Source organism: Bradysia coprophila (assembly GCF_014529535.1).
Source record: "Bradysia coprophila strain Holo2 chromosome X unlocalized genomic scaffold, BU_Bcop_v1 contig_173, whole genome shotgun sequence".
Lineage (NCBI taxonomy): Eukaryota > Metazoa > Arthropoda > Insecta > Diptera > Sciaridae > Bradysia > Bradysia coprophila.
Window position 1 is genome coordinate 5,873,934 of NW_023503302.1, and position 24,744 is coordinate 5,898,677.

The 24,744-nt window shown below is 35.0% G+C and overlaps 3 protein-coding genes and 2 long non-coding RNA genes across 8 annotated transcripts in view; 3 read left to right on the plus strand and 2 right to left on the minus strand.

Moving 5' to 3' along the window:
* The window catches only part of LOC119068327, a 134,481-nt gene extending 121,168 nt beyond the window's left edge, over positions 1-13,313 (plus strand). Inside the window, exon 4 of the long non-coding RNA XR_005086132.1 lies at positions 13,203-13,313. This is a non-coding gene — a long non-coding RNA (uncharacterized LOC119068327). The remainder of the gene's footprint in view (positions 1-13,202) is intronic.
* On the plus strand, positions 4,603-11,490 carry LOC119068323. Its single transcript, XM_037171878.1, has 4 exons — positions 4,603-5,123; positions 10,079-10,562; positions 11,087-11,257; positions 11,356-11,490. The coding sequence occupies exons 1-4, from the start codon at positions 5,060-5,062 to the stop codon at positions 11,435-11,437; spliced, it is 801 nt and encodes a 266-aa protein (XP_037027773.1). The 5' UTR covers positions 4,603-5,059; the 3' UTR covers positions 11,438-11,490.
* A 1,473-nt stretch (positions 13,314-14,786) lies between the features above and the next one.
* LOC119068326 lies at positions 14,787-15,796 on the minus strand. The gene is made up of 2 exons (XR_005086131.1): positions 15,560-15,796; positions 14,787-15,075 (listed from the first exon to the last, which is right to left on the minus strand). It is a non-coding gene; the product is annotated as an uncharacterized LOC119068326 (long non-coding RNA).
* Positions 15,797-18,436: 2,640 nt separating this feature from the next.
* LOC119068325 (CDGSH iron-sulfur domain-containing protein 2 homolog) lies at positions 18,437-23,148 on the minus strand. The gene is made up of 3 exons (XM_037171881.1): positions 22,940-23,148; positions 18,859-19,070; positions 18,437-18,790 (listed from the first exon to the last, which is right to left on the minus strand). Exons 1-3 carry the CDS (start codon positions 23,034-23,036, stop codon positions 18,701-18,703), a joined length of 399 nt encoding a protein of 132 aa, XP_037027776.1. The 5' UTR covers positions 23,037-23,148; the 3' UTR covers positions 18,437-18,700.
* Positions 23,149-24,504: 1,356 nt separating this feature from the next.
* Positions 24,505-24,744, plus strand: part of LOC119068318 (PH and SEC7 domain-containing protein-like) — a 51,465-nt gene continuing 51,225 nt past the window's right edge. For 2 of the 4 annotated variants that reach the window (XM_037171872.1, XM_037171870.1), the window contains exon 1: positions 24,505-24,704. In XM_037171872.1, the coding sequence (XP_037027767.1) occupies positions 24,573-24,704 (132 nt within the window). In that variant the 5' untranslated portion in view covers positions 24,505-24,572. The remainder of the gene's footprint in view (positions 24,705-24,744) is intronic. The other 2 variants (XM_037171871.1, XM_037171869.1) reach the window with 1 other exon arrangement.

Genomic DNA, 24,744 nt, shown 5'->3' on the forward strand with positions numbered 1-24,744 from the left:
AAAATTTTGTCTTTCGAAGTAACAGCGAGAAAACATGGTTTTCAATACAAAACGGATCTTTGAGACAAAACATAATCTTTTCTTTACATTTGGCTACAGGAAAGTATCGTCATTGTAAAAAAAACAAAGAATCATCTACTAATATTCTTCTTCTTCTTCTTCTTTTTCAGCCTGTTTCGATCCACTGCTGGATGTAGGCCTCTCCAACTTCTTTCCATTTCGTACGATCCATTGCCATTTGCTGCCAGTTTGTACCTGCAATATTCTTAATTCCGTTTGTCCATCTCTCTGGTGGTCTACCTATAGCTCGTCTTTTTTATGGTCGCCAGTTCATGATCTTTTTGGTCCAACGTTCGTCTGTCCTTCTTGCAATATGTCCCGCCCAGCTCCATTTCAGAGATGCTATTCTTTCCATGACATCAACGACCCTGGTTTGTTGTCGAATCCATTGATTCGTCATTCTGTCTCTGAGTGTTATTCCAAGCATACTCCGTTCCATGGCTCTTTGTGTCACTTTCAATTTATCTTCGGATGCTTTTGTTAAAGTTAACGTTTCCGCTCCATAAGTGAGCACTGGAAGGACACAAGTGTCGAAAACTTTGCGTTTCAGACTATTATTCATTTTGCTTTTGAAAATTAGTCTGAGTTTTCCGAACGCTGCCCATGCAAGACCAATCCTACGTCTTATTTCTGCAGTTTGGTTGTCCAGACCTAACTTCAGTTTATGTCCTAGATATACATAGCTGTCGACTCGTTCAATGACAGTGTCACCAATTTTGATTTCTCTATCGTCCCCGATGTTGGTCATGACTTTTGTTTTCGATAAGTTCATCTTGAGGCCAACTTTGCTCGCCTCTTCACTTAACTGTTGTTTAACTCTCCATTTATCTTTATTCCCATTTTACTCCAGTTTAACTTCCTAAAAATACTCTGCAGAATCGCCGTGAATAATTTCGGTGAAATGGTGTCACCCTGCCTTACACCTCGGCCAATTCTGAATTTCTCCGTGCTCTTATGAAGTTTTATACATGAAGTAGCATTTTTGTACACATATCGAATTGTGTTGGAGTACCTTGAGTCTACTCTACATTCGTCTAATGCGTCCAATATCGACCATGTTTCCACTGAATCGAAAGCTTTTTCGAAGTCTATGAATAGCAAGACTATGTCGATGTTGTATTCACGACACTTCTCAATAAGCGTTCTCATCACCTGCAAATGGTCGTTTGTGCTGAAACCAGATCTGAAAGCAGCTTGTTCAACAGGTTGGTAGAAGTCGAACTTGTTAGTGTTCCTCTTCGTAATGATTTTCATAAACAACTTGTAGAGTGTTGACAATAGGCTTATGGGTCGGTAATTTTCCAGCCTTGTTATGTCTCCTTTTTTATGCAGCAATGTAATTACCGCTTTTCCCAGGCTTCTGGTACTTCTTCCCATTGGAGACATTGATTAAACAAAGCCGTGATTGCCTTTAATAAGGAGTCTCCACCCAGTTTAATGGCTTCCACTGGAACACCATCTTCTCCGGGAGACTTTTTGTTTTTCATCTCGGCTTCTGCGGCCTTGACTTCATCAACAGTTATGTCGGGCATATCCTCCGATCCCACGTTTCTTATTATTGGTCTATCTTCGGTTTCTTCCGTTGGACTCTGTCTTGCTGAAGAAAACAAATTCTCATAAAATTCTGTTGCAATGTTTAATATCGCATTTCGATCCGTTTGGATCGTTCCTGTTTTGTCTCGTAATTTGAAGATTTCTTTTTTGGCGTTTGTCATTTTTCTCCGTAGGACTTTCATATTGCAGTTAGCTTCAATTATGTTTTGAGCCAATTGGACATTATATTTTCTTTCATCTGATCTCCTTGCTCTGTTGATACTTTTAGACAGGTTCCGGTATTCCACCGAATCTCGTCCTCCGTTTTTTACCAACTCTGCTCTGCTTGCGATCAGGTCTAATGTTTCTCTGCTGAGTTTTGATTCTTTCTCTTGGACGGATTTGCATTTGGATTTCATGAATCCCATTATTGTATCGACGATTTTGGTATTCAATTCGTCCAATGTTTCACATTGATTGTTGACGTTATCTAATTCGGCAGTCATTTTCGTAGCAAATTCTTCATTTTGTGTGTAAAGCCGTTGTACGTCAATCCTTTCACTTTTCTGAACTAGTTGTGATCTTTGAAATCTGGTATTTAACGTGACTCTTGCACGAACCATTCGGTGATCACTACCGGTTGAAAAATTGTTTAGGACCGTAACGTTCTTAACGGTTGACTTACAGCCAGTTATGATGTAATCGATCTCATTTTTCGTTACACCATCTGCACTAGCCCAAGTCCATTTCCGTTGAGGCTTTCCTGCAAAAAATGAATTCATTGCGTACAAATTGTGTTGCTGTAAGAAGTTGAGTAAAGTATTTCCACGCTCATTTCTTTGGTCGTTGCTAAAACTACCAACAGAAACTTCGGAGTCTTCTTCTCGTTTTCCCAGCTTCGCATTGAAATCACCGATTAGATATTGGTAATGTGAAGGGTTTTCGTCCAGAGCTTTCTCGACATCTTCATAGAATCTTTCTACTTCTTCGTCATCATGGGTGGACGTGGGTGCGTAAACCTGAATTAATTTGACACTGTATCTGTTATTTATCTTCAGGCTTACGTATATCACTCGATCGGATATGCTTTTCGTGTGAATCTACTAATATTGATATAAGTAAATCGGACATTGTCATGCTCTCGCGTGCATACACTATTCCTCGAATATATATGACGGAAATAACTTCTAAAATTGAAACACTGGATGAAGATTTTAATGACGGTAGAACAGAATATATTGAAAATTTTTATTATTTTTAATAATTTAGCTTTTGGGAAACGGTTAGTTATCAATCGGCTGTAACCACAAAAATAGCGATAACCTCCAGTTAATGTTCTATCAGTCCAACCCCACATTGACAGAGAAAATGTTATCTGTAAGAACCAACGACACCACGCACGTATCCAACTATTAGCGGCCGTCGTGACGCCCAAGTCAAGTATAAGTTTTTTGATTTTTTCATCTTAAATATGCAGTTTATCAAAAACCGACCGGGTCAAAACATGTTTATATTTCAACCGCCCTGGTCTGAACTCCACAAGTACTTTATTTGAAATACTACAAAAATCAATTCCCTACAGACGAAACTACTATCCGCAGGCAAAAGTTTTTTTTAAGTAATACTCGGTATTACTCAGACCTATTGCTATAATAAGTATAGAGAGAAAGACAAACAACGTTTTTCTAAAACACAAATGCAGTAGTACTAAGTAGTAGTTCCTAAATCGACTCCAAAAGGATTCCCATAGAACAAAAAGGATATTTTTCGTCGAAGACAGGGTAAGACCAAACAATTTCGAACTCTTCATTTTCTCCATTAACTACATAAATAAATTCTTTTTAAAATATGCAAACTTTAGTTGCCAAAGTGCGTTATTAGGCTCTCGATATGTAATTGTGAAATATATTCTAATTTTAGGCTAAGTTCTAGAATTGCGAATGTCGAAAAAAAGTTTGTTTATGCGTCTTTTGAGAGAGCCCATCTGGTGAGTGATATTTCTCAGCGAGCTTATATATTTTTACCCAATTTTAAGAGCACGTTAAGTAAGTGCGAAATGACCTCACTTTGTTATTTGTAAGTGAGCCTATTTCTGGATCAAAATTCTTTAAAATTCCAAATTTAATTTTAGGAATTTTTAAGAACGACCTAAACTTAGTGACATGCATGCATAGTACGGTCGGCAATTATTTGAAGAACTGCTGCTATCATGGAAATAGTAGATTACTATAACTGGGAAGTAACGATTTATCTCGTATCCAGGTGAGTAAAAGTATCCGAGGACGGCAGCCCGATGTACTTTTACTCACCGTGATACGAGATAACTAGTTACTTCCCAGTTATAGTATGCTATTTGGACACCATTTTGTAATAACCAAGTTTCTAACATTTAAAAAATGTCTTTTAAACATGGTTATTGCAAAATGCTGCTGATTTTACCTTACGATGTTGGTAAAGGCTTTGCCCTAGGACAGTAATGGCCTTATTACTTTCCTAGTAAGGTAAAGAATACTTTTCGGACGAAATAGAAAAATTGACCACAAAATAATTAAATCTCCGAAAATTTCCACTCTTACACCAAAAAAAATGTTCTCGCATTAATTATACTGACGTGTTTCACATTTCAAGAATATGAATTTTTCTCCTTAGATAAATATTAAAACAAAACAAAAATCTATGAACCAACTGCTCATGAATGAGACCCTGCATACATATCAAAACATTCCATAAAAAATCGTTTCATTGGATCAAATGAGTGACGAGAAAATGAAAAACAAATCAAATGTGAAAATTCCCGTCATTTACCTGTTCAAATCATTCATTTTATCAAATTTGAAAAAAAAAAATTGTGCCGAAAACTGTGATTCATATGTCCGTTTATTATAAGTACACACATCCATGCAAAAATTGAATTCAATTTTTATTGACAATCTTATCAGTTTGTTAAGTAAAACTAAACATGACACGAAAGACTTATATACCTCACTACGCGTATTGAAAATGTATAAAAGACAAGATATCGTTACGAGATGTTGAAGAATCCCCACCAACTCCAATGAAAAATTTTAAGTTATTAAATGTTGTAACGTCGAAAAGACATCTTTCAGTCAGTCCGTGTTGCTTACGATAATAGCACTTTATGGAAATTCAATACAAAATCGATTCTGTTTGTGTTTCATTTACCGAATTTTTTTTCGTTAATCACAGGAGTTGATTTTTGTTTTTATCAATTTTTTTATTAATAGAATTTTCACGTAGACTGTGTTATCTTTGTGAATCGATTTCAAGTTCTGTTTTTTTTTGTGATAAAAAAAGAAACTTTTACATAACAAAACAAAGTGTTAGAAACATTAGAGGACATTCGGAAGTTGAAGAAAGAACTCTCGGTGACAGATAGTGTAAAATTTTGATTTAAAAGTACGAAGCAGTCCATCAATTACCATCAGCAGAAACTATAGAGAAAAAAATGAAACAATTGAAGAAGTGTGGATATATGGGCTTGGCAACAATTCTACTCCTTTCACTAAGTGGTAAGTCTCAGTACTCAGTAATATTTTACCTAAATAACAAACAAACATTTCATTATCAATATAAGCCGAAAAGCTGTCACAAAGAAGGCTATAAGATCGGTTTGGGTGATAGTCTCATAGCGAAACTGGTTTCACTAAATTTTTATCATTATCTTCAATTTTGTTTGATTCTATTTTTAGCTTTGATATAACTATGAAATCAAAATATTTGAAAGTTCTTATATGAACAGATTATGAAAAAACGTTTTTGTGTATTGTCGATAAAAGCAGTTTGTCGGCCTCGATAGATTTTTTTCTACTCTTCAATGTTAAGCCTAAAAAAATCCACGTGCAAAATTTTGATGAGGACGTTGTCGTTTATTTGACTTCAGGTAAATATTGACAATCACTTCCTGTGATCTTCGGTTGAAATTTCCGAAAATTATATTTCACCTCTCATATCAAACTTCTCTTTATAGAAGCATTTTCGACAGATTGATGAAAAATCTTTTTCATACCTAGGATCCGAAAAGTGCGCACTTTTTCTCTGTCCAATATGAACAATACTATTCGTACCACGGACTAAAAGTCTTTTTTAGTGTTTGAGAAGTTTTCAGACAGAGCCGAAGGCGAAATGTACTATTACTAAATTAGTTTAAACATCTGCTTCTGCTATGTAAGATAACAATACTGTTTGTTTTTGCAACCGATATCATTATGAAATAGACAATACCCTCTCTAGCAAAAAACCAATTAGGGGGCAGGTTTGAGAAACTCTGTTCAAAGTAGGAGAGTGCAGAGATGTACAAACGTCTTTACCACCTTAATAATTGTAGTTTGTTTGCTAGACTTGAATAGATCCATTAGGTGTGATAAGTTACTATTGTGAATCTTTATTCAGTACGTCTTGACGACGAAGACCTCACAATAACTATATCTAGATGTTGACACAAAAATGCTGATCGTCAATATGCTAGGCATTTTCTTCGAAAATTCATTACTATGGTTGAAAGTAGTGACTTGAATATGTACGAATATTGCAAACCTCCACTACAAGACAGAGCGAGAATGAAATCATCCAGTGGATCGTTTGAAAATATTAAACAATGTAGAAGAAAGCATGATCTACATTTTGCTCCATTTGGTCAAAAAAGTGCCGTCATGGCCTCACGGTTAAAAATCGATTTTACGAATATGTACGCCAAAAATCGACATTTAAGTGGTAAGGTTCTTTTTATGGAAAGTTGAACAGGAGTATTATCTGAAGCGAAGGAACATAATTTAACGTACCGCTCACCTCAGAAAACAATTACTTCGATACACGATCGAACTGCGAAACGACATCGAACGGTTGAACCTCTAAGACGTTGCTACAAAAGCTCATCTAGTATACATACTAGTACACATATTACAATGTGTGTTTAACATGTGTTTCACATGTGTTTCACATAAATAAGAGATTGAAAGCACTGGGGCACTTTTAGGTGTTCATAACCGTATTTAGAGAAGTATAAGAAGTTAGTTGAGAGTAATTTGAAACACTCTATGAAGTAACGCAAATACAATCTCATACGACGACACAAATGACAAATAAGTAAATGTTTGATCTACATGTACCTATCCTCCAACGCGAAGTACTCGTAAAAGATGCTTATGAGAACTGGGAAGAGTGATCAAACCCAAATCTAAGCATAAATTTACAAAACGAACTCATTTGTAAAGGGTCCAATAATTAAAAAAAAAACAGACAACATAAAAAAGGCCCTTCGGGAATCGCTTAGTTACGCAGTATGATCAGTCCCGGCCTGACTAAAATTGATATTCAGAGAACATTCTACTGAAAGTAGCAACTCAGATCAAATGTCAAATTTTCAACTTCCTGCCTTGCTTCTATAACCTGTAAATTGACAAACAATCACTGAGGCCCTTTACAGCCAAAGATACGAACCCTGAGGCTGGTGTAAAGGGGACAGTCTCTAAGGATGCACACATCAGCATCGGTGCTAAGCCACAAGAACAGAGAGGGAATATTGACCTATCTATTTTTAGGGAATTATCGTTAAGCGTCGTGTAAGCGTATCTCGATTAGATAAGCTGAAAGAACTGAGGAATCAGTCACATAAGAAACAGTGTCAGAAACTATTTTATTTGTGCTTAGAGACAACAAAAAAAATATTGAAACCAATTTTGCACTCAAAGAGTCCGAAAAGAGATGATACTCTGTCTTTCCCCCATTGTTCCACTAACGATATATTTTCTCGACTTTCCACGCAGTCATTGATAAGAAAATTATCGTTCACCTAATGGCCGAATAGTCTCAAAATTATCAGTATAAAGTGCCGAGTATCTACATCAATGTCTGAAACATGCAACTCATTTCTTTTTCGTACATTCGCATCGTTACTAATTTGGCCTACAAAGAATTTCGGAAAAAAATTCTGTTTACAAATTCTTCGTAATAGACCCCAGTTTCTGTGTTATCGCGCTTAGACTTTGCCTTTTTTATATTGTACCGTTTTCGTCTTAATGAACGATGTATAAATGCCATTATTATACTATATAACATGCATATTTGTCAAAAAAATATTTAAAAAAAAAACGAGGAAAAAATTGAACTTACAAAAGTTTGTTTACAACAAAATGTAAATATTTATTCTTCGAAAAACGTTTTTACACACATATCTCATTCGTATGGGTTAAGCACACACGGCGCCGTATAAACGCATGTATGTAAACAATATTATATATGGGGGCACCATCATATAAATAGTTGAACAAAACCACATTTATTACAAGAAATTCCAATCCAAAAATATGTAATTTTTCGATATAAAACTATTGTCAACAGAGTGAACATATAGTAAAATATGAAAAAGAAATCCCAAATTTTCGGTGACAAGAAAATGCCGCGCACACATTCATCTCACGTAATAAGTACATCTCTCAATCCTATTTATTGTTATACCTTTTCCTCAAATATTTATTTTTATATTCATGTTAGATAGCAATACTATTAGTTGTGAACATAATCAACAACAAAACATAACATTTTTTTTTCCTCTCTGACGATGCACTTGATTTTTGTTGTTGTTATGACGTGGATGTGGGACTGAAGGTGTTCAGGTTGTGTCTCGGAATACGCAACTGATATTTATAGACATTCATGCATTACGAATGACGTGCATGTAAAACATTATTATTATATTTACTTTTAGCTACTTTATATTCTATTTATAGTCTAAAATTGTCGTATTGCGGTAACTTCTTCATTTAAAAAATCTGTTGCCACTTAATCAAAAAAGAAAACATTTGAGCGACTTAATGGTGAGCCCTATTAGGTACACTAGATTTATGATAATTCAATTTCATATAAAACGAAAACCAGAAAAACAGAATGATTAATTCCGATTTAAAGCAGCGCGTCACATATCACTCCCGTTAATATAAATATGCTTATTCAATCTTGTGCATGCATCTTCAATTTCAATCTTTTTCAATATTAAAACGTCCCAGCATCACACACAAATGTAATATAGCCATTATTGTTCCACGTAATAGGAAAATTGACAACGACCTCTTAATATTCGTATTTATGCAATTCGTCATCAATTTTGTCTGATTTAATAAGTTGTGAATGTGTTTTCGTGGAAACAGCATCAACGTCTTCGAATGGGAGAAGAGAATAAAAAACCGTGTAATTTCTTGGAAAGTGTATAATAGTTATTGCGTATGGGATTTTCAGACATTTTTTCGTTGTTTCTTTGAGATTGTATACATTGATCTAATCGTTTGTGTACCAGGGGTCTCCCAGTTCTAACGCCGAGGAGGTCGTAATATTTGTGTCAACTTGTCAATTGGTAATTTTCTGAACGAATTTTATGTTAAATGGTACAAGGTACATTGAGGACGGAGGCTTATTATTCCGAAAAATTCGGAATATTTTCTGAAATTTTCTAAACTTTAGAACAAATTCAGACGGATAGGATTCATTTTTCATTACTACAATCCCGACGGAAGAGTTTTTTTTTTGCTTTTTCTGTATTAAATACAAAAGATTATCTGAAGAAGTCGACACTAGACTATGTTTGCCAATGTCATCAACAAGTGATTACAGTTTAAATGAAGACTAAGAACTCTTGAAACCACTTGTGTTATTATTTTTTTAATACATTGACCTGTATTATTGCAGTGTATAATTCGTTGTATGATTACTTTGAGGTTTTCTGTTGAAATGGAAATGAAGTGAAATTCAAGTGAACAGTAACGATTCATTAATACATTGAAAACGACTTAATCATGATTGTGATTTACATTGTTTAAAAAGCAGTGCCGCATTCTCACGATATGTCCGTTGGAGGTTTCGAATTATAGCAGTCCGCAGTCATAATGCCTGTCTGACCTGTAGCTGTTTGTGTTGTTTCCTTTGGTAATTTACCACTGATTAATACTCTATGTATGACCTTTATTGATGGTGTTGGGCACCGGATGATCAGGATATACTTAAAGATCTCACTACATCAAACAAAAAATAAATAAATGGTTTTCGGGATATAAAACAACAATTAACCTTTCACAGACGGCAAGCCTATCACGAGTACAAACATTATCGAGTCTGTTAATTCTTTGATCTAATAAATATTGTCAACAGGCTAGCACAACATTTTCATTTCATTCGAATGATGCACATCCGTTTTAAGTAGAACCAAAATATTGCAACGCATTATGTGTGCTTTGTAGAGCTTTCAAAAGCTTTCATCTTTCAAAAGCTATTAGCTTCCATTGCTTTTCATTGGAGAAGTGAAAGATTTTAGTCGAAAAAAGCTCGCAAAAGCTTTTCAGAAGCATTGACACAAATGCCACAAATGTACATTCAAAGTAGAATTACTCTAAAAATATACTCTATCAAACAACTTAAATCGACGAATCTGACGAATTTGGCCTGTATTTGTAATTGTTTCTTATCTATTCTATTGCAGTTAGCTCACAACCCCTTTCATCGAACGAGGACGGTGACACCAATTCTAATCAACCGCCGTTGGTATTTCCCAAGGAAAACGTAACAGTCGGTGATGGACCACCGCCTCTTATTTTCCCAACAGAAAATGTAACAATTGGTGAAATACCTATACCAGTGCTGAAAAAGGAGGATACTACTGTGAAGCCGGGAGAAGATTCAGACGATGCACCATTAATTTTCCCCAAGACCAACGATAAAGTTCCAATCATCGACCTGCCGCCACTAATTTTTCCCGATCATAACAGCACAGCCATTAACCAAACTGCACTCGATATATTGAACGCATCAGGAAAAGAAAAACATGGCAATATAGTTCCATTGCCGACAGCTTCTGACGAAAACTACTACGATTTCAGTGACGATTCCGACAATAGTGACTCAGTAGAAGAAGTACAAGCGGTTGATAAACGTCCACAAACGGATAACCTCGAAGAAAACTTCAAGTAAGTTGCTGTTTACTGTTCCTAAACAGAGTACTGAAATCATTACTGGGCGGCCCCATTTTAATTGAACGGTTTCTAAGAGCTCCTTGCTCTTTGAAACTGAGCGGTCTTATTTTAATTGAGCGGTTTGTAGCTCAACGCAACATTTAATGTGATCGGAACATCGCTCTCATATTTTTTGAAAATCTTCATCGTGGAAGAAACGAAGCCGTAGTTTTACGGGGAAAGTGGACACACTTTAGAGTTTAGTATCGTTTTGTGGGTGATTAGGGCGAGAAAAAGGGAACAGGATTTAAGTAAGCTCCAAAACAAGAGAAAAGGGTATGTCTAGACCAGGAATGGGCTGTGATAATTTTGTGCTATTCTGGTACTAATATTGTTATGGCGACGTAATTTCCATACAAAATGATTAGCACTGCTCAACCCTGGCCTAGACTTAGGTTCTTTGAACGTAATGAAACTTGAAATATTAGCGTTGATAAATGAAACCCTCAATAAAATAGAAAATTTGTTGCTTTCATCAGGATGGATGCTGATACACTATCCCGTATGCCTATAAACGATTACGATGATAATACAGAAGTGGACCATCCAATGTTGAAGAATACGCATATTTTGGTTATAATCGGTGCCTTGCTAGCAGTTTTATGCGTCTGTTTGTATTTGGGTATCACCGTTTGGAGACGAGTAATGTTGTAAGTGTACCATTGTGTGATTGATATAAATTGTATTCAAATTGACTGCGTAGTGTACTGAAATGGCGTTATTAAATTTTAATTTTTCTTGTTTTCAGCAATCGATATGGAATGAGAGAGAGACTTATTAACGAAGACGACTTTTACGGCAACAAAGCTAGTATTCACCATAACTTTTAATCATGTAAAATTTATTGGACAAACTTTGCTTTTTGATTCGATTAAACACGACAACAACAAAAAAACGATTCAAAATTATCTATAAAAATGTTATATTACAAAATACCTAAAAGTAATTGAATTTATGAAACGTTTTATGGTACTTCCACCATATTTATATAAACACCAATGAATACAAAAAAGAAAAGGAAAAAAAATAAGAAAATCGTCAGCAAGTGTGATTTATTAGACGGTAAATATAGAGTTTTTCACTTAGGAAATTATGATCAAAATGTAGGTTCCGCGCATAATAATAAAAAAACAAACAAACGAGTGAAGGTAGAAAACGAAAATATTTTTAAACTGCTGTGATAATAATCTAATTTAATAAAGAAACACAACCAAGATTCAATTTCTCTACTTTCTTCTTTGCTTTTGATTTATTAATACGCACGCATATCAATGTTGTAAACAAGAAGGACTCTGCAAACCCAAGTGTTGCCGAGGGTCTAAGTACTTATATGAAATTTTTTGGTCTGAAGTAACTTTTCGAATTTTTAGTACAAATTAGGTGGATCGGCGAAAACATTCAGTGAAAAGTGTAAACTTAACTTTGCGACAATATGCGACGCGTTTTATAGATTTGCAAATGATTTTCTGAGTATTCTGCTATTGTACCATCACATGACAAATTGTGAGTTAATCGCTGACGAATTGATAAGAACAGCGTGAAACATTACAGATTCTTGCTGATATTCGAAAATTACGACGAAATTCACACACATTTTTATGGCCTGAAAATGTTTTTTAAAAAAATTACAAACTTTTAACTTTAAGGATTAGTGGAGGTCCATACCGAAAAAATCGTGCATTTAGTGATAAAAGCGTGAAATTTTTATTATCGATAAATATTAAAATTCTGAGTGTTTTTGGATATGGTGCTCAAAAAATACCCCACTCCTTCTCCCCCTTATTTCCCCCTTCGAAATTTTCAGTGTATAGGAAACTTTGGCGAATTTTTGTGAAGCGGCCATAAAGCTACATAGGCTCAAATGAAAGCTGAAGGTTCAAAGTTTTTTTTTGTGGAAAAATATTCTCCGAATTTTCCATTTTCCACGTGATTTTTCCGATTTATCTTTAAAATGAAGTTTTAAATTTGCTGTTAAAAGTAAATATTTTTTTACATTTATTCCAAACATAATTTTTTTTGTCGCTATTATCGTTCTTTGTCCAGTTTACAAACTTTTTACTAACTAAAGGTTTTTAATTGTGACGCGACTGTGGCAAGTGTGATCACTTTTCATCGAAAATTTAGGCAATCATGGCAAATTTTTTTCGCCAAAATTATTCTTCCCGATTTAAATCTGATATTGGTTGGGCTTTCTCAGAATGATGCAAAAGCAAAATAAAACGAGTTTTCCAATAAAAAGATTCATCTCTCGAAATCTGCGAAAACCTACAAAATTTTCACCTTCGGGGAACCTTGTCGAGCCCTACAACCAGCATAATGGACCCAGACAGTAATTACGTACAACGCAAAGCTGTGACTCTCAGCTTTCAAATGATACCCAACACTCCACCTGTTAATCAAATGATGTAGGGGTCGTGAGGTGAGTTAGGTGATGGGAACATGTATCTAACAAATTTTGAAGTAAGAGAAAAGGTAAAATTAAGCCGAAATATGTTATTGCTGTGGACGGATTACATCCAGAAGTAACTCCTGTACTCTTTCTCAAAATTCGCAAAATTCGAGAAAAATACGCGGTAATATCAGCCTTACATCAAGCATGAAACATATTTGACAGATATTTGATATCCATTTTCTTTCAACATTCTGCAAGCATTTTTAACGGGTCTATTTTTCGAGCATTTTTCAGACATTTTTCACGAGCTTGTACTCATCTTTATGTTCGAATTTTTTTTATTGTGAAACAGCGTGGATTGTTTTGGGGAACTCCCCAAAGTTTACAACCTTAATACGCACGCCCAAAAGATGCAGAACGACAACGTATTTGTTTATTTATTATCGTAAAGAACGTAAGGCAAAATAGACCTTCTATCATGTGCGTATGTGTTGGAAACTGTTTCTACACTGCAGTGCTGTAATATTCAATATACAACTCAGCATCATAATGTACAAAATCGTTACACTCAAGATGTTTCTGTTGCAAAAAACGCTTGGTGCAAAGTGCTGTACAAAATGTATTGACACACTTACCCTGCGACATAAAATCTTGTTCCTACTTCATCTTCAAATGAGTGTCTTGCGCACGCAACGTGTTTTTAAACGTGTTTGTTAGGTAAATTACTATTTCGACACTGGAGAAAGTTACATTGACAAAAACGAAAAATACGTCTGCGACCATTTATTTGCAATGCTCTTGGCAAAATGTAACGTCGCTACAAGAGTTGAAACGGCTTAAAAAAAAAAAGGAAAAGTTCAAAGGCTTTCGACATAAAAGACATGCGTTGCTTTCTTATTGTACTAGGAGTTCAAGAAGACTACAAAGTCTTCGGAAGACTCCAATGTTAGCACAAATGATGCGACAATATTTGTACCGATAATTATTGTCATTGAATGTGAGTATATGAATCATTGTTCAAATATTATACGTAAGTAACAGCCGAATAATAATTTGCGGAAAAAGTATTACTTCGATTAAGAAACGTTTTGTTGTTTGTAAGCAATCGAAATGAGTAATCAACCCTCCTGCATTTGTCAGCCTAATTACACAGTAGGTATACTATATATCCATTGTTATCTGAATCATCGACTGTATGGTGTTATGGTATCGTCTAATTAGACTTGTCGAATTATTTATCTAAGAGAGCTATAAGAAAACATTTCTGTTTAGAGTAGGAAAATTGTGGTTTTGTTTGTCAAGACAATCGCCTTATTGTCTGCTATGTTGAAGACATTCCGGGCATTGATGTGTTATAGTAAATAAAAGCAAGACATCTATGTGACAACTTTTTTTATCTGCACAGTGCGAATCTGAAAAATCACAACTTAAATGCTGATCGCATTATTGTCGTTGATTTATTCAATTTACTCGAAATAATTGAATTAAATTGGATCGAATAATGTTGATTGATTGCGATTGATGCAATATTTTAGCGAAGTTAATTTTTATATCGAATTATTGAGTAGGTCTCAGCGATATGTCAATCTAAGATAGAATTTCACATTGTGCAAATGAGTCTGACTTACGTAAGCAAGAATTTTTAGTTTGCAGTTCGTTAACATAAACTCTCAACGATTCTGAGTATACAGGCAAATCGAATTCTGGGGATGTTGCTGACTTATCAACGATGACAACACTAAAATGGGCCAGGGCTGATCAGTTGCACACATATCTTCGCCATTTCATTTTGTTTGTCTCAAGCAATTTGCGACTGATGTCAGCCGTTTCTAAATTTTTATTTAATTCAGATAGGTTTCTTTGACAATTAGGAGAATATTTTATTGCTACAGTTCCTTTTCATAGTCCGTAGATGTTCCTGTAGTTCTCAAGAAGTTATTGAATTTATTCAAGCTTATGCACACTGGTCCCCATAAATTTCTCGTTTACCATTTTTACTCCGATCACAGCAGAAGCACGCTCCATGAAACGTACGGATGAAACAGTGGCTATCACCGCATCGATTACGAGCGTTGTCTAAAAAAAAATTCAGGTAACGAAATCGTATTAAGAGCGCTCATCCCCTTGGCATTTTCTAGCCTACATTTGTGCGCAAAAATATTCGTTTTTTGATAATTTCTCTGATCCAAAATCTTTTTTTGAAAAAGTAAAACCATTAAAGCAAGCAAAAATGTGTTACTTTTAAGAGAAAAATTGGTTTGTAGATGATAACTTATTCTACTTAAAGAAACCTTTGCAAATGTGTAAATTTATGTGTTTTGCAAAGGTTTCTCCAAGTGGGTTAAGTTATCGGCCACAAATCAATTTTTCCCTTAAAAGTAACACATTTTTGCATGCTTTAATGGTTTTACTTTTTCAAAAAAAGATTTTGGTTCAGAGAAATCATCTAAAAACAAATATTTTTGCGCACAAATGTAGGCTAGAAAATTGCCAAGGGGTGAGCACTCTATGGTATATTGCTATTTCTTTCGCTTGTCCACTGTGCATCACAGAAACTTACTAGCACTCCCCCAGCAATTATGAGGACAGTCGAAAATTCCGCGTTTGACGATTCGCAATTCTCCTTCGTCATTGGTTGGATGCGAGAAACTTTGTTCAACTACGAGTGCTAACAGGAACGTTAGAGTAGCAATTGCAACGAATTTATTTAAGATCTGCATTTCGTTGATTCCGTTCTGTTACCGACAGATAGTAAAATTAAATATCTTTACCAATTATCGACTGAGGTTTATCTCTCCGCTTAAATCTTTTTTATAGGCAAATATCGAAAACGGTGCAGCCATAATTAAAATGCAAATCTAGATAGAATTCAAAGCTTTAATTATTATTGTTGCATGGATCAAGTATTGCAATTGTATTAAGTGTTAAGCGCGAAAAAAAGACCTGTTCATAAAAACGGTCGCGAAAATCTATTGGATGTCTAATACTAATTCCCTCATCTTTCGTTTACCTACTAACTTGGACATGATTTATCGAAATTCGGTAACCCCCTCCCACTAAAAACGGACGTACTTTATGAACAATAACTTATACAAGATAGATATTTTTATTATCAATACAATTGCGTCGTTAAAATGGGAAAATCCGCGTAACAAACGAGTTTTCAAGCTATAATATAAAGTTTAATGTTGATTGGTTTGTTTGTTTGTCTCGCTTAAGTCTCCGGGACGAAAAATCGTAGAAACGGGGAAAACGTTTTGTAACGCGTGAACATCTTTGGTGCGTTAGTTCGATTTGACTTCATCATTATCGGATGCGAAAAACTTTGATATTGTCAGCTCTAAAAAGCTACATTATATCATGCCACGTTAACCTGGCACATACGGCTATTCATCTGTTATCGATAACGACGACAAAAATAATCACAAGCTCTGGATAATATTGTCCTTAATATAGCAAAATGCATGTCAAAAAACTTGAAGTACAAGATTTGAAATCAACCGATTAAAATATCTTTGATAAACCCGACCAACGAACTTCAAGCAAAAGTGCTATTAATGACAGCTGCCAAATAGAGTACTATTTTGTATGAAATTTTATCCACACTCTTTTTACAGTGTAAAATTTTGTTTGGAGCACTGTCAAGTTTCAGTACCCTATTTAGAGTACCACTTTTGCTTGAAGTGCGTTGACCCGACAATAATACTGGTCATATGCTTGCCGTCTTTAACAGATTTATTTGAAAGCGATCTTCGATTAATACGTAGATTGCAATGCGAAAGAAGACATTTTTTTGTCGAACTGGTGTAGTAACAAAATAGGGTTGTTTTCCGAATTACATTCATCAGTACTTCTGCTTTCAGTATCGCAACACTATTAGGTGTTTAAATGCAACGTTTTGGGCATAAAATGTAAAAATGTAAAATGATTTTGATTCTTCGGTTTAAATTTGTCACGAAGTCTCTTTTACAAATTACGGCAGCCTGAAAAATGTCATATTTGCAAAGATTATCCAACTGGTATTTGCGGTTATAATAAGCCACTCTCGACCCTAGAGAAAAAAAATGTAGTAATAGTATTTTACATGACTAGGGATAAAAAGATGAAAAGTAGAGTTTTTGTGTGAATTTTGTTGATCCAAGGCGAAGCCAAGGTCAACAACTAAACGAAAACGAGACTTTTTATTTTTATCCCGAGTTATGTAATGGATTTCACATGCTGTGGGCGTCGAAAGTACATGAAATTCGATGAAAAGAACGATTTTCGACCCGCAAGCATGTAAAAAACTTGTATTAAGCACTATACACTCACGGAATTTTGAAATCGACACATTTTCGGTTTCGTGATTTACTGGTTTTTTTGTGAATTTTTCATGTATTTTTATATGGATAAATCAGAAACTCAAGTAAAACACACAAACAGAAAATGTGTCGTTATTCAAAATTCCGTGTGTGTATGTGTAATAATTGTTGGTTCACCGAAAGAAAAAAAAATGGAAATTTTATTACTAGAAAAATTTTCACTCAGCTGCATACAACGTTTTTCCATGTGCTTTTCGAAACATTAAATAAAAGCATCTCTAAAGTGTGCAGTTCTCGCATGATGTTGCTGAATTGTAAAAAACAAGATTTTTTTACCTGGTATGTTCCCGATACTGGATAAGGATAAGGTTTATGTTCTATTGTCATTAAGCATAACCACAATGGTATGAAGAATAATCTCAAGCGTTTCATTCGAATTAAGCGAGATGATGACATAGTATTTGGTTTGTATCAAAAATGAAGACTCGGAACCTCTTAACCCATCTTCGTTTACTCACAATCTTTATTGACTTTAAATTAATGAAACAAAATTTTTCCCAGAAGTTACACATTCTTCTGTTAATATCCGTTGTCACCAGACAATCGAGACTACAAATACCTATCGAGACAAAACCCACACCCCCCCTGAACAAAAATAAAGTTTTACCGAAAATGCACCCAAAAATTGATTGCTGTTCTAAATAGAGGGACCCTGGAGGAGTTCAAAACGATGGTCCGTTAAGCTGGACCAGATGCTTCCCCACAACCATACAACTAAGGAAAAAATTGTATGGGCTGGGTGTTAAAATATGTTAGCTTTCAGTAAAAATTTAAATGTTTGTGGTGATGTAACGTCACTCCGTCAATATTTCACGAAAATCGACACATATTTTGAGTTTACACGGGGTAAGGTTACATCACCTTAATGCATCATTTTTGCTGAAAACTAACACACGCACAAAATGCCCAATAGACCAAACAATGGTCGTACTTTTTATAAAAAAGATGCGAGTCCAAAATCATCATAAAAGCAATAATAATTTTAGAGAGTTTAACTAAGTAAGTTCTAGTCCTTCAGAGTTTGAACGTCATTTTTCCATTCCATTCTTGGTCAATTAGAACGAGACACCAGTGAATTTTCCCTTCACACTTTTCATCGTCTTTATTTTTGCGTAGTAATATCAATACATCTGGAAAAATCTATTGAAAATTCGTTCAGTTAACACTTTTTTTGCATGGGTAAATGCACTCGAAACGCAAAGAAAATTAATTTCAATAAATGTCTAAACTACAATTTACCGAGTGAAAAGTGAAACAATTGTTCATAACGTAAATAAATTCTCTAAATCACGTTTTTAAGTATTTTTAAGCGCTGGTTTGTGGTGGTGGCCGTTGTATCCTTACTGTGCCTTACGCTTGACAACTACTGGACCAACATTATCTCCAGTTTGTTTGTTATGTGCACCATGTGCGCCATCACAATAAGGCCACTAAGGATTATTGCAAACAAAAATACTTTTCAACTTTGTCACAACTTAATGAAATTCATTCCACTTACGTTCTTTGATTTCCAACAACGGCAAAATGCGGCCTTATCAGCAATGTCTTCAATATCAACGGAATCAACTACTTTCGCTTCATTCAACCGGTGTGCCAGGTTACAACGACCGTTCGGTCTAGGACGACCTTCCGGACAGAATGCCAAGTACGACATATATCCCAAGCCAGCCATTGCGGCTGTTGGTGGCACTAGACAAAGCCAATCACGAACTGAAATACAAAATGGTCAATTGAATACCGATGCGATTGTAATATGCTTGGAATAAAGCCAAAATCATATCGTGAACTTGTGTTTCATTCAATTCGGTTGCTTTAGACGTATACAACTGGGCTAAAATAGTTTGAGTAGACAGACAAACATTAGATTTCCAAATTGCATTACTTTGCGTGAAAGTTTCAGCTGCGTGAAATTGTTCATTTGAGTTCAATACTATATGCCATTGTTGCTATACGTTAGACGACAGAAGGAATCAGATGTAGCATAGCACTGCACCCAGAAAAATAAAATTCATACAATACTCCGGGTATGTGTAAAATTCTTCGGAAAGGTGGAATATACTTCATTAATGTCTTCTATACGTGGAACACGTTGAAAACGTAGCTACGTATTTCGATTGTCAGATTTGAATATTCATGTGTTACGTATTGTTGTGGTACACGTGGAATATGAATAACTTACCAGTGGGACGGAAGCTAAACGCACATCAAGTATGTTAAACGTATATAGCGGATGCTGGTCTCAGATATTGAATTTGAATCATATTTATATTTCTTAACACGAAGAAGATAAACGATAAAAAAATATTTTAGTAAATTAGAAAATTCTCGTCAAAATACTTTCGTTTTTTATTAAGTAATTTCATTTTGATAATAAGTGTCCATAACTATCTTGCCATCAAGTCGTAGCTAATTACGCGTGCTTTATGAACTTAAATTCAATTATGTTAAAAAACGACATATCACCATTATTGTACGCTACGTTATAACGTGCTCTGCGTAACTTATACGCCACACACGTTTATGGCTTTCAAAGTACGCTTCAACAATACCAATTGTCCACCAACACTACTGTACTGCTACATTAGAAAGATTGAGAGGTCCCCGTTCAATTCCCAAAGAAGTCAATTTTTAATTTAAAGTATTTTTACCAATGGTAGTAGGTATATTCAATAAAATTCATATTTTTAAATCTCTGTCAAAGCGAAATACGCCTCCCAAGTATTATATTCGATCCCGCTGTATAACTACCTTACCACACTTTTTAACAGGTGGCACGAATTATATATACACATAGCACGTAAGAAATTTCGCTCAGTGTGTAGCTTCCAAACAGTATCAAGAATTTTTTTTGAGTCTACTGAAGTTATTGTAGCTTCTTTCGTAGAGATGATAAGGAGGCATGTTTTCTTTGTGTGAGTTAAACACCAAATGCATTTTTGTATGCATGCATGCATTAAATATGCGTTAAATTCGAGCTAGAATGGCTATGGCTTTTGACAAGAAAATGTTTTTCATTTTATTTGTTAGCCTTGTGTTAGTCTAACTACCGCTACCGCATGTACATAAAGTTGAAAACCTTTTACAGATGGAAAAATTTTGTTTATTTTTTTTTATGGTCTTGAGGTTCGTAGACTTTCTAGGGCTTCAAAATGTCAAATGTCAGCCGTATTAAGTTAATGTGCTTTGACCTTGTCAAACAATAGGAAATGACAAAAATATCAAAAAACCAATCCTAGATTGTTGACTGGATTTAGAATGTTCATTAGTCATTTTTATCGTCATTTTCTACAGTCGGTGACTCCGCAATGAGTTATTCAATTCGCTTCGGCTGGTTAATAGGTTAACTCACAATTTTATTCATGTAAGTTACCGCTGGCTCAATGCCCAAACCAACTGAATTTTTAAATAGAACTGGAGATTCTTCTCAAAACAAACTTAAACTCAATGAAAACATTTTGTAAAACACAAGAATCGTCGGTAACAATTTAATGAGACCGAATTTCACTCTGAAGAACTCCTACAAACTTTATTGCTACTGTGAAATGAAAGTATGTGAACACGCAGATGGATTCACAACGTTTTATTCTATTATGGACATTTTTCTATTGACAGACCTTTTCGATTCAAAAACCGCTTAGCACGTTAAACGTTTATTTAAAATTTCAAGTACTCTGATCCTACTGTCGTACAATGACCGCGACGTAAATCCAGTGCTTCCAAGTGCTATTTAGGAAATATTGGGTGTTTTTATTCCACCTTTTTTTATCGTTCAAATCAAAACGTTGTGACTGAATTGAAAAATTCTCTTCGGTCTGCGTTCACTGTGCCTCTTCTATTCATTGTCTTTGCTAAACACATTCGTCGATAATAGGATCATTTACGGATATTGTTGAACGCATCAGCCGTGGTTTTTCACGAAGAATTTCATTATTGACATTAAATCAATATCGTTTATTCATAACGCCATGGACTAAGAACATTACTTCCGTCTATGTCATATTTTCAGCTTATATGATAATTTAAGAGTTTAAGATTTTCGTATTTCCACAATCTTCTGCATTAAAGATATTGAAGAATCTCTTCGAAACTGATCAGGCGCGGATCCACCTATGTGCGGTCGAAGCGGTCGCCGGGGTCAGAATATGATTTTAAAATGAAAAAAAAAAAAATCAAAACTGAAACTGATGAGATCTTCTCTCCGTTGAAATTGAGTCAAGAAAGGCTATTTCATACGAACATTGCCTTAAAATTGATTAAACTGGAAATAAGGCGACGTTCATAAAAGATCTCTCTTTTAGGAGACCCATGCCCTCAATAGTAAAACAAAGGAATCCCAATCTCCAAAAAACCGGCGAAAAAACGTAAATTATTTATGAACGACCTATCTTCTTCTTTTTCTTCCTCTACTGTATCCACTACTGGATGAAGGTGAATTTAGTCATTGAAACACAACTGCTATTGCGGGAAGTCCGCGCAACGCTTGATGAGCAATGTTTATAACGAAAGACCATTGCTGATATTGAAAATATCTCCACAGAACATGAAAAGGGTCGACGAAATAGAAGTCATTGTAACTGGTATAAATGAACAATCATCGCTGAGTAGATCAGTCGGAACGTGAAAAACAGTCAGACGGTAGTGACAAATATGCGGCTAATAGACTGTTATGATTAGAGAGAAGGATCAGTTCATGCACTTCAAGCAAAAGAGTGATCATAGTCGACAGCTGCCAAATAGAGTACTATTTTGTATGAAATGGTTTTTTACAGTTGTGTGACACACTGTCAAGTTCCCTATTTGGAGTACAACTCATGCTTGAAGTGCGTTGATCAGTTACGTTAACTTGGCTTGGGAAATATGTCAAAAATGTATAATGAAAATATGCAATGACAAGTACAATACCCTCTCTATGATCGATTTGATCATAACAGGGACGCCTTAAAATAAATTAACTTTCGACCGACGAAGCACACATTCGGAGGAAGTATGCTTTTAGACTCAGTCGAAGATAAACAAACTGCACGATGCTTATCAGTATAGCTCGATAAATAGAAGATTAATTGCAAAACTTGAAAGAGATAACAATTGAATTGGCGTAATAATAATGTCATCTGTATTCCAAGTCGTTACAATACATGCACATGAGTTGAACATAATTTATGTTCGCACTTGTGTTGAGTGTAAAACATTTATAGGTATGTTTCAACATTATGCAGGTGAAGTGAAATTTCTATATTAAAAATTCGATTAGACCGTATATTGAGCTCTGTGCCAACGAGAGCTGAAAAAACAATCGACAATACAGACCCATTCACTTGAGACACTTTATGATCAGACCACAAATCTAATTGGCAATTATAGGTCTACAATACCGATTTCTACGAAAGTATACATACACATCCATACGTCACAGCAACACAAATTTAGATTACAAACAAGTAATTAGAAAAAGCGTGAATGCGGTTCAATGGTTAGTTATAGTTATAAGTAACGTTTTTTTTTCTCGTGACGTAACTATGGCCACTCTGTAATCCAGACCAAGGTACTGGTCGAAATTTTGTGATATTTTCTATACTTACATCCTAGCTTGAACCATCCTCCGAATGTATTGGGAATCGGTAGTCCTGCCAAATAATTCGGCACGGAAACTTTTACCAAACTGGACAGGCTCTCCATAATTAAACTTTTATCCTTCGGTTACTTTTACTCGCTATAAATGTTTTCGCTGACAAGTACGAAACTTGTGTGTATATCGTGTATGTATTTACACCAGCTGTCATTGAACTGGTGGCCGCGCGGAGAAAATCATAATAAATTCAGTGTTGTCGCAGCGGTTTCAGCTGTGTCAGCTGCAGTTACAATTGAAAATATGGTTGTTAGAAAAGAGCGCGCTTATTTTGAGTAAGTTAAGATTCTCGATGAAACTTAGTGATTTAAATTTACTTGAAAAGTTGTTCGATCATTTATGTCAAGATTTATATTTGACTTTAATGTTTAATTAACGCGAAAGGAGTCAGTAAGTGTGTTATTGAGAGACATAAAGGTCGAAAGGTGGAAAAATACCGATTTTGTATCGAACTATCTTTCATATTTAGTAATTTGTTTACACAGGGGCCGTACCCTTCGCTTCGCTCTTGTTGGAAATTTATATTTATCCCCGAGGAATTTTCTTGTCTGAATTGTTATCATATCATATCACGATCAGTAGATTTATCTTAAACGCATCCATTATTCATGTCATGCTAAAATAATAAGAAAATAAGTGCGTTTGAATGCGTTTTCTAACTCGTTTTCTTACAGAAAAAATTAAAAAACTTACGTTAATCACAAGAAATATCACGAAACTTGTTTACACTTAGTCGAACCAAGCAAAACAACAGTTTTCAATTAAACAATATGAAGTATCAACGCCGAGATCAACGCTAGCTTTCTTAACGTTGTAGATGTTATGAAAATTAAGTAACTTCTTTTGCCGCTGTTGTTTACCGCGATATAGTTTCGTTACAAGTTCTACATTAAAATCCCGAAGATATACGTGAAATAGTGTCATACCACTTCTGGTGATAGGAGAATTTTTGTTTTCAAATCCGCCATATTATTGTCAAGTGTAGCCACCCGAACCAAGGCAACTCTCTAGCAATATCACACCAATTGCTTGCAAAATTAGGAGGCCAAAAATCTTACAGTGTCCGCTTGTAAATTTCATTACACTGTATTCATACACTTCTAAAATAATGAAATTTATAAGCGATCTACGATTTTTTCCTCCTTTGGTGTGATATTCCTAGATAGCTGCCTTGTCCGAACCCAATTTGAAACGTCAATGTTCTGCACCGTATAAAATAAAATTGGTAGAAAATACCAAAATTGATTCGCAATAAATTTCCCAATACGACAGTACAAGTACACGCTTACAGTACATTTCATGCTTGCTGCCAGAAACGGTGAAAAACCGGCTTTGGGTGAGCCCGTAATCAAGTATTTTCGGTCCGCAAGCGAGATTTTTTCTTTTGGTAAAAATTGTCAACGTCAGAGTGGTTTTTAAAAAAAACCACTCAATCACAAATCTCCTTTGCAATTCCAGCAGTAGAAAAAAATTGTCCAGAAGGGAAATTTCCGTTCACTGACAACACAAAAATTTTATTATTTTTTTTTCCTTTCGATGTCATTTTTCTATACATTTTAATAATACGAGTGTCGGCCATAATAATAATGCAAGAATTGAAAGTAGTTTTGAAAAAAAGTGAAAACTTAAGCTTCGGATTTTCGTTATTGGGCACGGCAGGTCTTCCTCATGTTATTTACGATATTTGTGAAAATTCTCCTGCAGCCGAATGTGGAGAGGTAAGCGATTCAATGCCATAAACATACGTTCAAAAATCAG

What these genes read in the sequence shown, in the direction of transcription:
- LOC119068323 (XM_037171878.1), top strand. Translation starts at nt 5,060, where the DNA reads ATGAAACAATTGAAGAAGTGTGGATATATGGGCTTGGCAACAATTCTA. An exon ending in TCTACTCCTTTCACTAAGTG is followed by an intron (nt 5,124 to 10,078) that starts GTAAGTCTCAGT and finishes ATTCTATTGCAG; the next exon opens with TTAGCTCACAACCCCTTTCA. An exon ending in AACCTCGAAGAAAACTTCAA is followed by an intron (nt 10,563 to 11,086) that starts GTAAGTTGCTGT and finishes TGCTTTCATCAG; the next exon opens with GATGGATGCTGATACACTAT.
- LOC119068325 (XM_037171881.1), bottom strand. Translation starts at nt 23,036, where the DNA reads ATGGAGAGCCTGTCCAGTTTGGTAAAAGTTTCCGTGCCGAATTATTTG. An exon ending in AGGATGGTTCAAGCTAGGAT is followed by an intron (nt 19,071 to 22,939) that starts GTAAGTATAGAA and finishes TTTGTATTTCAG; the next exon opens with TTCGTGATTGGCTTTGTCTA. An exon ending in GTTGTTGGAAATCAAAGAAC is followed by an intron (nt 18,791 to 18,858) that starts GTAAGTGGAATG and finishes AATAATCCTTAG; the next exon opens with TGGCCTTATTGTGATGGCGC.